The following is a 15,246-nucleotide window of genomic DNA, read 5'->3' on the forward strand; positions in this document are numbered from 1 at the left end:
AAAGCCACGTATAATTGACCATGAGAAAAGACAAGGTTTTGTTAAGTATAATCCCACATTATCAAAAGTTTTGACCTTGAGACTTATTTATAGTCATAACAAATGCTACAACTAATGATAATTGTTTTCTATAGAAAATAAAAGGTAATGATGAAGTATTTCCAGTATTTAATGTAATTCTTGGAATGAAAACTTTATTACTAATTTTTTCTCCCGTTACTATTTCGCCTTCTACGTTATACTTCAGTAATTTAGTAATTTGCAATCGTGTACCGTTACATAATCCGTCTGATATACTCAAATTTGAAATTAGTATTACTATTGTACCTAGTTTTAATTTAAGTTCATGAGGTGGCAAGCCTTCACGAATGTTGTTTAACATTTCTACGGGAAAATTTATATGAATATTATCATCTGATTTATCAACACCTTTATATGTTGCAGTATCGATGCTGTTATAAGTTTTAGTTTCCCCATGTAATTTACTTAAAATCTTATTGTTTAAAAAAAAAGTATATTTATTATGTGAAGTTAGTATCACGTTATTGTCAAAACAGTTGCTGTAATTACCAAATATTTTGGTACAGACATCATCTGTTATCCAGGATTTAGGAATGTTAAATGTTTCTATGTCCCCTTCTCCAATTCTTAACAACAATTTTGAAAATTCGTTATTACTAGAACGGATATTATTTTGTAGTCATTAAATTTTGAAGAAGTTCCATAAAAATAATGATTTAATAGTTTCTTCTATTATTATAGTTCTATTACTGTTTCTTATAACTGGAAGGATTTGTCGAAAATCTCCTCCTAATACTATTAATTTATCACCAAAGCAAAGTTTTGTAGTACACAAGTCTCTCAACGTTCTATCAACGATTTCTAAAGCTTTTTTCGGAATCATAGAAGCCTCCCATATTATTAAATCAACTTCCCTTAATTTTTTTTTTCAGTTTTAAATTCTAAAAATACACTTTCAATATTATCTAAGTCTAGAGGTAAACGAAAAGTTCTATGACTGGTCATACCTTCTGGTAGTAATAAAGATGCAATTTCTGTCCAAGCCATTGACAAAATATTTTTACCTCTAGAAATAAAGTAATAAATGAGTGTCTTATATAAGTAGGTTTTTCTGGATCCACCAGGACCATCTATGAAATATATTTTTTCATGTTGTTCACAAATAGTTTTAAAAATTTTTCTTTGATCTTCATTTAAATTTGTGTACATTACATCGAACAGTTTTTTACTGAAAGATATTTCCTCAATATTGCAATTACTTATATAGTTGCTAATGGTTGGTGTCGGTAAACTGAAAGACTCACATGATTTACCTTCCGATACCAAAATTTGATTAATATGTAGAAGAGCACAATTATTATTATCATTATCGAAGTCTTCCGTAAAATATTTTTTATATTTATTTCATATTTTATCTTCTTGAATGGTTTCTGAAATCAAAAACCAAGCAAAAAATTATCCTAACTGGTATGGAAACATAATTGTTATGGCTTCTTTAAAAATATTGTCGATTACAGAATCATGTTCTATTAAGCCCATTGCAATTGCAGTATCTCTGAAATTTTTATATGTTATTCCATTATGTTATTTAACGTCTTTATACGATGTAGCCCCATGTAATTTATTTAAAATGAGTTTTAAAAAAAAGCGTTCACGATCTTTTGGAGATACTATGTTTAATCTACCTATAGCAATATTTTTCAGTGTAACTTTCCTTTTTTTCTAAATTTTAAGTTTATTGTCAAAAATGTAATGTTCTGGAATGTTAACATATTTTAGTGATTTTGCAAAATCATCAACTATATTTTATTCAAACCAAGCTGTAAGGGATGTTTGATAATTTTTTATTAAATTTTTGATATTATTTTCTTCAAATATGAGTTTTTGTTTATTTTTAAGATGAACAGCTAGATTTACAACTGTACGACTTGTACCACAAATTGGATATTCTTGAAGTCTCGAAGCTGCTTCCATTGGACTTACATATCTGGCATCTACATAACTACTAATTTCATCTACTATTTCTTTATTTAGTTCGTTTGATTTTCCTATTTTAATGTATGTTTAATATCATTAATTAACATGAATAGAATATTGGATTTTATTTAAAAGTTTACGTGTTTTTTTATTTTAGATAATAATTCGAATGTTTCAAGATAACTTGATGTATCAGGAATCACAAATTCCCACTAAAAATTTGACGTGGTGACGTCAAATTTATCGTATTCCAATATATATCATTTTTTTAAAGCTACTTTACTGTGTAACTGAAAAAGTTAAGAATAAATAAGAAGAAATACACAAAAATTGTAAAAATGTATTTCTTATAAAATATTCGGAAGTTGGGGGGTTGGCGCGCAGTGCGCGCAGGGGGGCGTTAGCCCCACTAGTATATGTATATATATATACAGCATGATATGTAACGGTGGCATTTCCCGAGAACCGCGTGTAGAGCGATTTTTCCTGACGCGAACCCCGTTGGAATTAATTTTTTAGGGCAAATAGCTTTTAAATGGGAGCCGATTGAAAATACGTTCAAAACTACCCCTAAATGGGGTTGGAAAGCTATAGCGCGCCCGCATGAACTCGCGATGTTGCCACATTGTTATTGGAGCTTAGTTGGTAAGCAGTGAGAACTATATCCATGTGCACACGCAAAAGCGTCAGCTACTGCTGGTAACTTGAAGGTTGGATGTAAAAATTTTTACCTTTAGGTAAATATTGTCTGCTCCTTATGTTGTCAGTTGTTTATCCATCACGCGCTTACTGTCTTTCTCACTCTCATGTTGGACAAAAACATCTTTAAATTTTTATACTTAAGTAATATTACCTCGAATGAAAGTAAAATACCATATAAGTAGGGATTTTTCCTCTCTACACGATAGTATTTTTGCAAAAATAGTCGAGCTCTCGGTCAAAAATATTGTTATGTCTTGCTTACGTTCCCGGGTATGTCGTCTGTACACAATTTAAAACGAGTCCATTCATAAATTGCAATAATCAAGTACCCGGGAAGTACCCGCCAAGTGCCCGGGAAGTACCCGCCAAGTACACTTGGGGCACTTGGCGCGTACTTCCTGGGCACTTCCCGGGCACTTCCTCGGGTACTTCCCGGGCACTTGGCGGGTACTTCCCGGGCACTTCCTCAGGTACTTCCCGGGCACTTGGCGGGCACTTCCCAGGTACTTGGCGGGGACTTCCCGGGCACTTCCTCGGGTACTTCCCGGGCACTTGGCGGGTACTTCCCGGGCACTTCCTCAGGTACTTCCCGGGCACTTGGCGGGCACTTCCCAGGAACTTGGCGGGCACTTGGCGGGGACTTCCCGGGCACTTCCTCGGGTACTTTCCGGGCACTTGGTGGGTACTTCCCGGGTACTTGATTATTGCAATTTATGAATGGACTCGTTCTAAATCATGTACAGACGACATACCCGGGAACGTAAGCAAGACATACCTAACAACAATATTTTTGACCGAGAGCTCGACTATTTTTGCAAAAATACTATCGTGTAGAGTGGAAAAATCTCTACTGATATGGTATTTTACTTTCATTCGAGGTAACATTACTTAAGTATAAAAATTTAAAGATGTTTTTGTCCAACATGAGAGTGAGAAAGACAGTAAGCGCGTGATGGATAAACAACTGACAACATAAGGAGCAGACAATATTTACCTTAAGGTAAAAATTTTTACATCCAACCTTCAAGTTACCAGCAGTAGCTGACGCTTTTGCGTGTGCACATGGATATAGTTCTCACTGCTTACCAACTAAGCTCCAATAACAATGTGGCAACATCGCGAGTTCATGCGGGCGCGCTATAGCTTTCCAACCCCATTTAGGGGTAGTTTTGAACGTATTCTCAATCGGCTCCCATTTAAAAGCTATTTGCCCTAAAAAATTAATTCTAACGGGGTTCGCGTCAGAAAAAATCGCTCTACACGCGGTTCTTGGGAAATGCCACCGTTACATATCATGCTGTATATATATATATAATGCACTCAGCGCAGGGTGTTGACAAATAAAGTTGAGCACAATTCACATGTAGTGCACTTGAACAAAATATTAGTAATTAATGATGAACAATCGCCACATTAATTTAGTATTCATTAAAGAAATAACTATTACCTTGGTCATTTATCATTATACACATAAAATCACACGAGCATCACACATATTACATCAGTTTATCAGCTGTAATGAATGCGTATTGGGATTATGCCTCTACCACGTGACCTCAGTATATATATGACTAATATAGAGGAGAAATAACACAGGTCTTATGGGAGGAATCTTGTTTCTATTTTTTTTCGCACTTTAAAAGATATTGAGCTTTAAAAGGTTGTTAATTCCATTTGACTGACATTATGAGAGTTACGTAGTTATTTTTTTCCTTTGGTGAATTCGTTTGTAAAGGTTAAAACAGCGTTTTGAACGTATACGGAGTGCCGTTTAACCCTACTTTGAGCTGTTTGTTTATCTCTGAGCATCAGCAGCAGTAGCGCAGCAGCAGCAACAGCTGAAACAAACAGCTCAAAGTAGGGTTAACGGCACTCCGTATACGTTCAAAATGCTGTTTCAACCTTCGTGAACGAATTCATCAAAGGAAAAAAATAACTACGTAACTCTCATTATGTCAGTAACATAGAATTAACCACCTTTTTAAGCTTAATATCTTTTTAAGTGCGAAAAAAAAAAAACAAGATTCCTCCCATTAGACCTGTGTTATTTCTCCTCTATATTAGTCATACATATACTGAGGTCACGTGGTAGAGGCATAATCCCAATTGCAGACCGCGTATGTTATGTATAGGGTATGCCTATAGCTCCCACTCGAATTCAGCGTGCGTACACGCGAAACACTTTGCGCGTGGGCTTCACGCGCTACGCCCGATGTGTGTCATAGTGTATACGCTAGCAGACCATACTATATTACTTTGAGCGCATCTCATACGATCTGTACTTGAAACCCAAGCATTGCACACATCAATCGATAGTCATACTAACGCAGTATAGATTCTCATGCTACAGCTGCTTGATTTTTTTTTCAGTGTACAAGTCAACTGACAAACTGACATAATGAAAACAAACACCAACCGTCTGCATGCACGAGTGCGCGTCTTCCTAAAAAGTCGCAGAATCAAAACAAACATCTCCGCGCCAACAGCGAATTAGCGTCCGCTAACCGACCTGTCGCGCCTTACCACTTAGTCCACATAATTTACTGTATAATTTTCTCCTTATAGATAGTTTATTTATTAATAGAAAAAACAGTGCATTGCATCTTTTGTTAATTTATGTGTTATTCCACATGTTAATTCATATCAAAATTATTTGGTTTAAGATTTTTAAAATGTACGCATGATACGTACGAAATGCAAGTACATATTTCAAATTTTTGAAATATACATATTAATTTATGAAAATCGTGAAATTTCACGTAGCGTACTCTGCTTATTTATTATTTTCAGCAGGCGCTTTTGATTTAATAATTGACGTAATTTTTAAAAAAGTAATTTTTCTTATTAGATAAAGCTGAAATTTGTCTAGCATGTCTCTAAATAATTTGCAGAAAATTTCTCCTGCAAAAGAAAACCTTTATTTTATCATCCACGTATATTTTCCATAAAAAAATAAGAAAAAAAAAGTTGCAACGACCAGGAATCGAAGATTTGCCGTGCAGGGTCTCGTATGAGTAAGAGGTTTATCCAACTGACCCATCGAGGACTCTGCTCAGCTACAGTTGAATGTGATATTTAAGCTGTGAGAAGTGGGTGGGGCTCAAGTTGAAATTAAGAAGAGGGCGCTCCCCTTCTTCTGCTAAGAGATAGAGAGAGAGAGAGAGAGTAAATATGCGCGTAAGTGTGCACGAAATGTCTTGGGAAGTTAGAAACACTGTTATAAACCAACAAAATTACTCTGACTTTACACTTATGTTATTTCTTATAAATGCTAGCAAGTTACTTGTAACTCATTATCGTGGTTTCAAGCTGAGACAGAAGTGTCTTATAATCTCTGACTTGGGCTGCTCAGCACATGAAGCTTGCTCAACATGCATGGCTCACTGCTTTTCTTCCTTACATCCAAAAAGATCGCGAGTATTTAAAAAGTCTGTGTGTCTCCTAGATTCATTCTAAATGTTAAAACCATAATTTCTTAATGATTCTTTTCGTAGTTAACTTTCCCGTCTTTGTACTAATATTTAGACAATATGGCTTTGTACGTAAAATGTTATTAATATCTAATTGGTTACACTCCAAGTGTAAGAATGTACATCCTATCTTTTAAGAGTTTAGCTTGAAAAATTTGATTTTATGTTAATCTGCCAAATTACCTTGGGTTAGTTGGCCCAGAACTAGTTCATATTTCATGAATATTTATTGAAAAAATATTTAGAGTGAATGGAAAATATAAGATTCTTTGAACAGTGGCTGGTCTTACAAAAACAAGATGTGTTTGCTTATACCGAAAAAAAATTAAAATGTGATAACTGTCTGCAGCATTTTAATAAATAAATTAGACGTTACGTATGCTAATATTTATGCTTACATTCATTTGAATATGTCTTATTTTTTAAGCAAGTTCAAAGCTCCTCCACCTGATCAAAGCTATGGCCGAGGCAGAGATTGGAATGTGGATCTAATACCCAAATTTTTGATGGCAAATGGTTTACTTGTAAAGTTACTGATCCACACTGGAGTCACTCGTTATTTAGAATTTAAATGTGTGGAGGGATCATATGTTTACAAATCTGGAAAAATTTCTAAAGTTCCCATTGATCAACAAGAAGCCTTATCAAGTGATTTGATGGGGCTTTTTGAAAAAAGAAGATTTAAAAACTTTTTAGAATGGGTTCAAAATGTGCAAGAAGATGATCCTAAAACATGGGCTGGGTTCGATCCGTTCAAAAACCCTATGAGTGCATTATACAGTAAATTTAATTTAGATAAAAATACTCAAGATTTTACTGGTCATGCTCTTGCATTGTACAGGTAAGTTTAGTATTTTAATTCAGCCTATGATAACCTATTTTATTAGTACATTAAACTGTTTTTTATAAATATATGAACATTCTTTTTACTTTCAATAGATTATCATCAAGAAATAGACACCAAAATTATTTACTTTTTTCTTTTATTCATTCCCAACTGACTACTCAATGACATAATTTTATTTCGATGTTAAATCTTAGCTTATTTCAATGTTATTGTCAATTTATTAGCTTACAGCTTTTTGGAACCTTTGCATTTAATTATTTTTAAAAATCAATAAACTAGTTAACTGATTCCACATAACTGATCTTAAAAATAATGTAGTTTATAATTTTTATGAACTCATTTATTACATTCATAGATAAGGAAACATCCCAAATAAGTTAAATCAACAGATCGGAATGTATAACGCTGTGTATGTAAATAGTGCCTTAGCCGTGCATTCTCAAGTTTACTAGAGGGAGGAAAGGTGATAGGAGAAAAAAAAAAAAATAATATCGCGAGAAATAAAGGGAGGTAGTTATACTTTCAACTAGAAAAATGTTATTCATCACAACTCTATACAGACAATTAGTCTCCCGATCTTTTAATCTTTTAACTCAAAATACCTTGTACCTTAGAGAACAAGGCTTTTTTTACCTCCAAAATTATAGTTTTCGTCACGAACAATATTATTTTTTGTACATTAATAACCAATACGCTTATCGCGATTTTCGCAACCCACAGTCTAAGTTGTTGAGGAAACGTTTTTAAACTTAACAGTTACTGAAAATAAGAACTTTTTTAAATTTTTGCGAAATATCTCCACTCCAGTGCACCCTCGGGTAGTTTTGGGAGGCTGGTACTTCCTCGGGCAAAAAAGCAGTTTTCCGATACTCGTTCGAAAAGTCTCCTTTACGAACCTCGTTACGGACTTCGCCTTCGGCTCGGGCTGCAAACCTCTCGGTTCGCAAACAAAGACTTTTCAAACTCGTAGAAAAACTACCATTTCCGCCCTTGGGTGGTTTTGGGAGGCTGGTACTTCCTCGGGCAAAAAAGCAGTTTTCCGATACTCGTTCGAAAAGTCTCCTTTACGAACCTCGTTACGAACCTCGCCTTCGGCTCGGGCCGCAAACCTCTCGGTTCGCAAACAAAGACTTTTCAAACTCGTAGGAAAACTACTATTACGTATATATGAGGCATTTCACGTCAAATCGCACAGGCTGCGCGCGAGACCACTTTTCATGCTTTGATTACAGTATCAAATTAATGAGGAAGATAAATTTGAGTAAGCATTTCCGACGTATTTTAACCTCAGCTTTTCAATGAAATTATTAAAATTACAAAAAAAAGTCAACATAACCTCAAAAAAATATAAAACATGTTATATCTTCAAAAGGGTGTCTCGAATCTTTTTTTTTATTATCTAAAACGAAAGAGGAGGTTTTTTTACGTTAGTATAGTGATTTTCAGAATGTCCACTATTATATTATTCGAGAAATCTAACGTCAAAGTCTATGCTCTCGTGCCGCCGCGATGGACGGCCTGGCGGCGGACGTAGCGCCGCATTCGTACCAAATCATACGTTTGAAAACAACGCAATATTCCGAATAAATGTTTTATAATAAAATAAAGTATTGACATGTTTACATAATAATAAACAATTTGTATTTATTTAAACTTTAATTTAAACTTTAATACTGTACACTATGCAATATATTATTGTATCGTATAAAAACAATTAAATATTTTTCTTTACCTTTGCAGTTTTCTTGAAAGTAGATTTTTTAATTTTTGGATTGGAAATTTTCGGAAATGTTTGAAATATTGAACTTAAAGATGTATGACGCAGCTTAAATGTGTTTTCATCAAGAGGGATAAATGCGTGATATCGAAGAGTTCCTGATATCATTTAAGCCTTATCAACCCTTATTAACCCAGCGAGAAAAGCTAGCTTACAAAACACATCTCGAAATAGAATTTTAACAGCTGAAGACCTTTACAAATGGGCAAAAGGCCAAAGCAAAGAAACCGAGGTATTCTTCAGTGATAAAGAATCTTACAAGGAAGCTGCTTTGAAATTGAAAGAAAGGGTTGATAAGGCTAAAATGATACCAGGAACTCTTCGATATCACGCATTTATCCCTCTTGATGAAAACACATTTAAGCTGCGTCATACATCTTTAAGTTCAATATTTCAAACATTTCCGAAAATTTCCAATCCAAAAATTAAAAAATCTACTTTCAAGAAAACTGCAAAGGTAAAGAAAAATATTTAATTGTTTTTATACGATACAATAATATATTGCATAGTGTACAGTATTAAAGTTTAAATTAAAGTTTAAATAAATACAAATTGTTTATTATTATGTAAACATGTCAATACTTTATTTTATTATAAAACATTTATTAGGAATATTGCGTTGTTTTCAAACGTATGATTTGGTACGAATGCGGCGCTACGTCCGCCACCAGGCCGTCCATCGCGGCGGCACGAGAGCATAGACTTTGACGTTAGATTTCTCGAATAATATAATAGTGGACATTCTGAAAATCACTATACTAACGTAAAAAAACCTCCTCTTTCGTTTTAGATAATAAAAAAAAAGATTCGAGACACCCTTTTGAAGATATAACATGTTTTATATTTTTTTGAGGTTATGTTGACTTTTTTTTGTAATTTTAATAATTTCATTGAAAAGCTGAGGTTAAAATACGTCGGAAATGCTTACTCCGATTTATCTTCCTCATTAATTTGATACTGTAATCAAAGCATGAAAAGTGGTCTCGCGCGCAGCCTGTGCGATTTGACGTGAAATGCCTCATATGTAGCTGTACACTTAATTTAAATTTATATTAATTTTATCTCTAGCTCAACTTAATTGTAGGGTATACAGTATTTTTAAATACATATTACCACCTAACGACAAAAAGTCTTTAAAATTCACCAAATTTAAAATGGCAAGTAATATCGATATAATAATGGAAGACTGATGTTATTATTTAGAATAAAGCGTCAGTGTTATAAAAAAGCTTAATAAATCGTTTATTGTTTTAGTAAGGAATTATTAATTTGAGGAGGTGATTTTCGCCAAATTCTATTCGAAAAAAATAGAAGTTAAAATAATATAATTTAAAGAACTACAATTTTCATTTCTGACTTTTTATAAAGTTTGAAAACTAAGAACAAATAAATCATTGGATTCACAAAGATGTTTGTTCAGAATTTTTTTAAGACGTAAATGATCTTTTAACAAATAACGTTATTTTAACACCTCCTAATTAGTTAATGCATTTTTTAGACGAAAAAATTTCAACAGTAGTGCCCTGAGAAAGTGAGAATTACTACGGCATACAAGATGAGATCATACGTAGATTATGCAAGTCATAAAGGAGTTAAAAACACTGTTGACAATATTTATTTGAGTTTTCCAATAAAACATCCTAATTACACTGAAGAAAGTCTTTCACTTTATGAAATCAATGTAGAAATGCATGCCATTTGTACGTTTATTAAAAATTTATGCATTCAGAGGGATTATGTTATGACATAAAAGATTTACACATACAAAATTATTTAAGTATAAATTTTGAGCTGAAATAATTGCTGGCCAGGAAAATTTCAAGGTCTTCTTTTTCAGAATAACGTTAATCACAGAATCTACATCATTATTACCTTTTATACTATACAGATACCAATTTTCTTTGCAGTTAGCGTTTTCTACAACTATTATTAAGTCACCAGGCAAAAGTTTAATTTCATGGTTTAATGATTAATTGCTTAATAATCCATTTAAGTTTATATTAAAAAAAATTTTTGTTTCCCAATAGACAATTATATGTTACTTACTCTAGATGTAAGAATCCTGAATTTACGTTTGAAATGAATTGGGAAGCTTGTAATAAATCAAAAAATAGTATAAGATAAGCTTATCAATTCATAAAAACAAATAATTACATTCTGTAACTACATTTCTAAAAAATTTATGATAGCTTTACACTATATACGAAGTTTAATATTGTTAAAATCAAGTTGTTTCGGTTTTTCCAATTGATTAATTGAAGGAAAATACTTTTCTTTCTAAATTATGTTCTCAACAAAAATTACACTGATTTTTAATAAAACCACCTTAATTAATACTCGTAACATAAAATACATAGTAAGCCTTTCTCCGGTTTGTGCATTCTGAGTGAGCTAAATGACTCGCAAAAACACAAAAAACTTATTTGCATTATTCCATTTAATGCCTGTAAAGATAATTTATTTATTAATATGTCTACATTAAAAATATTTGTATAGAATAGTCGAACAGTTTCAGAGTAAATACTTTGTATAGTAAACAAAAGATCATCTGAACAATAAGGTGACAAAATTTAGAGTTAATATAGAGATATTTTCTTAGAAAATTTTGCTGATGATGAAGAGAACCATGCACTATAGCATAACAGTCAAATTCTAGGACTACAAGTTGAATTCCTTAATTTGTTTAATTGACCCCCGCAAAAATAAATAGAAGTATTGAAGTACCGAAGCTAGACGTGAAGTTCAGACGTGTGGAGTCAGCAAGTGCCGGCCCCATACTTGGTTTATAAGTGAGAATAACAGGAAATAACAGAAAAAAGGCTTCGCATTCCTCCGCGTGGCGTTTTCGTTCGTAGCCTGCTGCTGCTCATCATGTGCAGTACTTAATTATACAAGTAACTTGCTTAACTGATTTTTATCAAAATGAGACTTACTGTTCTCTTTTTTCTTTTATCTGTACCAAGTAGAAATAAATTAATTAAATACAAGTCGAATAAAGTGGAAGCTGTTAAAATTTTGACACCAATATACCTGAAACGGCTGGAACAAAAATAACTCACCAGACGACGGATTGGCACAAACGGAGTATAACACGAAAAAAACGATATCTGAACTTAAACTTCACAGCCAAGGAGAACAAAACCATTTTTTATTATTTGAATACATGTGTACATACTAAAAAATCACGTTATACTAAAAAAACGAGGCGACTGGTTAAGCATTTTTTGGCTCTACGGTCTGTATAGAAGTAATCGGCCCTGTCCATAATTCAAATAACGTTAAGTAATTACTAACAAGAACCTAATAAATTGGTAATAGAGCGTGGTTTGGGTCGCTGGTGAGCTGTCTGTTTTGTTTGTTTATAACAATACTACATTCATACACGTATGTGCCGTTTAATGTAAATTACGTCATATCCATGATATACTCACACAATTAATGTACATTATTTTAACACACAGCTGACAGTGGTTAAGTATTGAATTTTCTTGTCTGTTATTTATTTTATTAAAAGCACAGGCAAAACAGTCCTAAAATAGCGGATCATTAAGTAGTCTAAATATAAATTATCCATACATAAAAAAATTATATTTACATATCTGTACTAGTGATCTACATGTATAGTCATTCATCAGTATTTAATGCCATGCATCATCTGTACTGTATATAAGTACACAATTTTACATTGACCTGTGCAAGCAAGCGTGACATACAAGTAGAAAGTACCTGAAGCATAGTTATAGTTATAGCACGGACGCTAAAAGCTACTAGGAAATCCTCTGTACTTCAATTTTTCTTTTAAATTGGAGAGACACAGACTTAGCTATAGGGTTCATTCCGCGCAGTAATACATTTAAGCCCGTTCCTGAGAAAAATAAGACATTTAAAATACATCTAAATAAAATTATATGAATTAATAGTCTTAAATTAATAGATATTTTAATCGACATACAATTAGCTAGTTTTACACATACACACATACATTTACTAAACAAAACAAATACACTATTCCTACCCTGAACCTGCTATTCGGAGTGGTTTGTCTCCTTGGTCCTGCTTTATTAGCGAATTAACCAGCAGTATTTCTTTTTCTATCATGATTCTGCTAATCAAAGTGATTCATCCCGTGTAGTCCTACTGATATAGTGGACACTCCTTAGCCTAGATCTGCTACTTGCGATCTATCTTACGAAAAAAAAAAATAAAAATAAAGAAATACACATACACAAACAGTTTTCACACATAATATTGACAGTTGTGAAAATGGGATTTTTAAAGATAGAGCACGGATTTAATATAATCTTGTAACTACATACAATTACATAAACACATACACATAACTTATGAATTTTTTTTAATAAAATGATATTGAACGAAACACCTGACATATAATTTTGCAAGTAATAATAGAAATAAGAGGAATAATGAGAAATTATTTGTGCTGGAGATGTTTAAAAAACAAAATTTGCCCAGAAAAGAGATGAAAATTTATTGAAAATCAATTACAAAATTACCATGATTTGCACTTATTAGATATTGAATTACCGGAGCATAAAAATAATTATTTTGAGAACTTAATCATTTTTGTAAGGAAAGAACGCTTGAAATAAAAAAAGTAAAATTCTGGAAATCTTTAAAAAAAACAAGTACAAAATACACAAATTTTAGTCTCCAGATTTAATCTAAGTAAAAAGTTCGATAATTATGAAACTTACCAAAAAATCCTTATAATTAATACGTATCAAGGCCACCAGTAAAATCAGATATACCTAGATACGAAAAATGTGGTGATATACTGGTAGACATATAGTTCCTAGATGACTATGATAAATAAATTTTAACTAAAAAATGAGATAGTCCTATGACCGTTATTTGCCTTAATATCAAAAGTAAAGATAACAATCAGAGTAAATGTAGTAAGTCACTTGACAAGTCTCAACGTAACTCATTAAATGGTATTTGCCACTGTGATAACAACATAATATAATACGATTTTAACTTAAAACAGCAAATAAAATGAATGATTTTTATATACTATAAAAGCCCGCACTTGTCAAACTGTACAAATGAACTTGAATAATACTCAATCAACCGAATTTTATTTATTGTGAATAGATGTAAGAAGTGATAATATATACTAAGATGAAGGAATAGTGTACAATAAGAATGACCTATGTACTATTATAAATATCAATAGTACTAAAGGAAATTTTACAATTGACGTTAACCTAAATGTGGTTTAGCCCTTTCATTACGTCACCTTCATATTTGATTCTGATACTAATAGTAAAAAAAATTCCTACAGTTAAAAAGAATTCTTAACAAATAAAAACATTCAAGAAACTCGTGCGTACAACTCATTTGAATTTAAAAAAATGAGACAGTAATTATAGTTTGATAAAAGAATATCCTGGCATCTTATTACCAGGAGAGTCCCTACCTTGTACAAATACATTAGCATATAAAATTCTGAGGTAAAATAATATCACAATTAATACCAAATAATACTGCCATCTACCGGTGCATAAAAAAGCTTTAGAGAGACATATACACAATAATTTTACTAAGCAAATCACTGAATTTTTGGGATTGACGTATAATTCTTTTGAATATTTTCTTTTTTGAATTGTTCTAAATAAATCAGATATTAAAGAAAATTTAAGATTTAAGGGTTGTCCTTGATTTTAGAATTAAAAAAAAAAGTCTATGAGCGATGCGTACCCGTTATCGAACGTACCTAACATCAGGGATCATGAAGGTGGGTCTGTAAACTTTTTAGTGTTTAACTTAGCAAGTGGATTTTAATGAATACCAATGGCTGAACATAATAAATTTGAAAGTGTCCTCAAGGAAATAGAATGGGTTAAAAGAATCAGGAGTTCATCAAACAGTCCTGAAAAACGCCAACAAGCCATGTCTTCTAAGAAAAAAAAAAACAGGCAGAGGCCAACGAGAAGAGGTTCTCCTAAAAGACAAAAAATACCAAAAGAAGAGAAAAGACCCGACGACAACAGTACTGGTCAAGATGGCCGAAGGGCAGACCTTTGCTATTGTGCTGAAGACAGTGAAGGCGAATTTCGACGGGATACTAGAGGTCCGAGACCTGGAGGCTATTATCGAGGAAGACGAGGCTAAAGGGGCTGAAGAGGCTTTTGTCAAGACTTTTGGACTAGATAGCCAGGAGCCTGAAGTAGCTCTCTTAAAACCAAACATTAGAGGACATAGGCTGGCATTGATAACGGTAGACGAAGCAACTGCTAGACAAGCAGAGAATGAAGGCAGGTTAAGAGTCGGCTTCGTAAGCTGCCAAATCTGACGAAGAATCGAAGTAACAAGATGTGACCAATGCCTGAGATACGGACATGTCTCAAGCAACTGTAAAAAAGAAAGTAGGTCCAAGCTTTGCTTCCGGTGTGGAAGCTGCAACCACTGGAAGAAAGAGTGTTCAGGCC

The 15,246-nt window shown here is 32.9% G+C and overlaps 1 protein-coding gene across 2 annotated transcripts in view; it reads left to right on the top strand.

Moving 5' to 3' along the window:
- The window catches only part of Gdi (GDP dissociation inhibitor), a 226,466-nt gene that overhangs the window by 79,409 nt on the left and 131,811 nt on the right, over positions 1-15,246 (top strand). For both annotated transcript variants that reach the window (XM_089597238.1, XM_014349228.2), the window contains one exon: positions 6,598-7,011. In XM_089597238.1, coding sequence (XP_089453364.1) covers positions 6,677-7,011 — 335 coding nt within the window. In that variant the 5' untranslated portion in view covers positions 6,598-6,676. The remainder of the gene's footprint in view (positions 1-6,597; positions 7,012-15,246) is intronic.

Source organism: Copidosoma floridanum, unplaced genomic scaffold (assembly GCF_036245765.1).
Source record: "Copidosoma floridanum isolate Cflo_tuat_1 unplaced genomic scaffold, Cflo_Japanese_pri ptg000031l, whole genome shotgun sequence".
NCBI classification, from domain to species: domain Eukaryota; kingdom Metazoa; phylum Arthropoda; class Insecta; order Hymenoptera; family Encyrtidae; genus Copidosoma; species Copidosoma floridanum.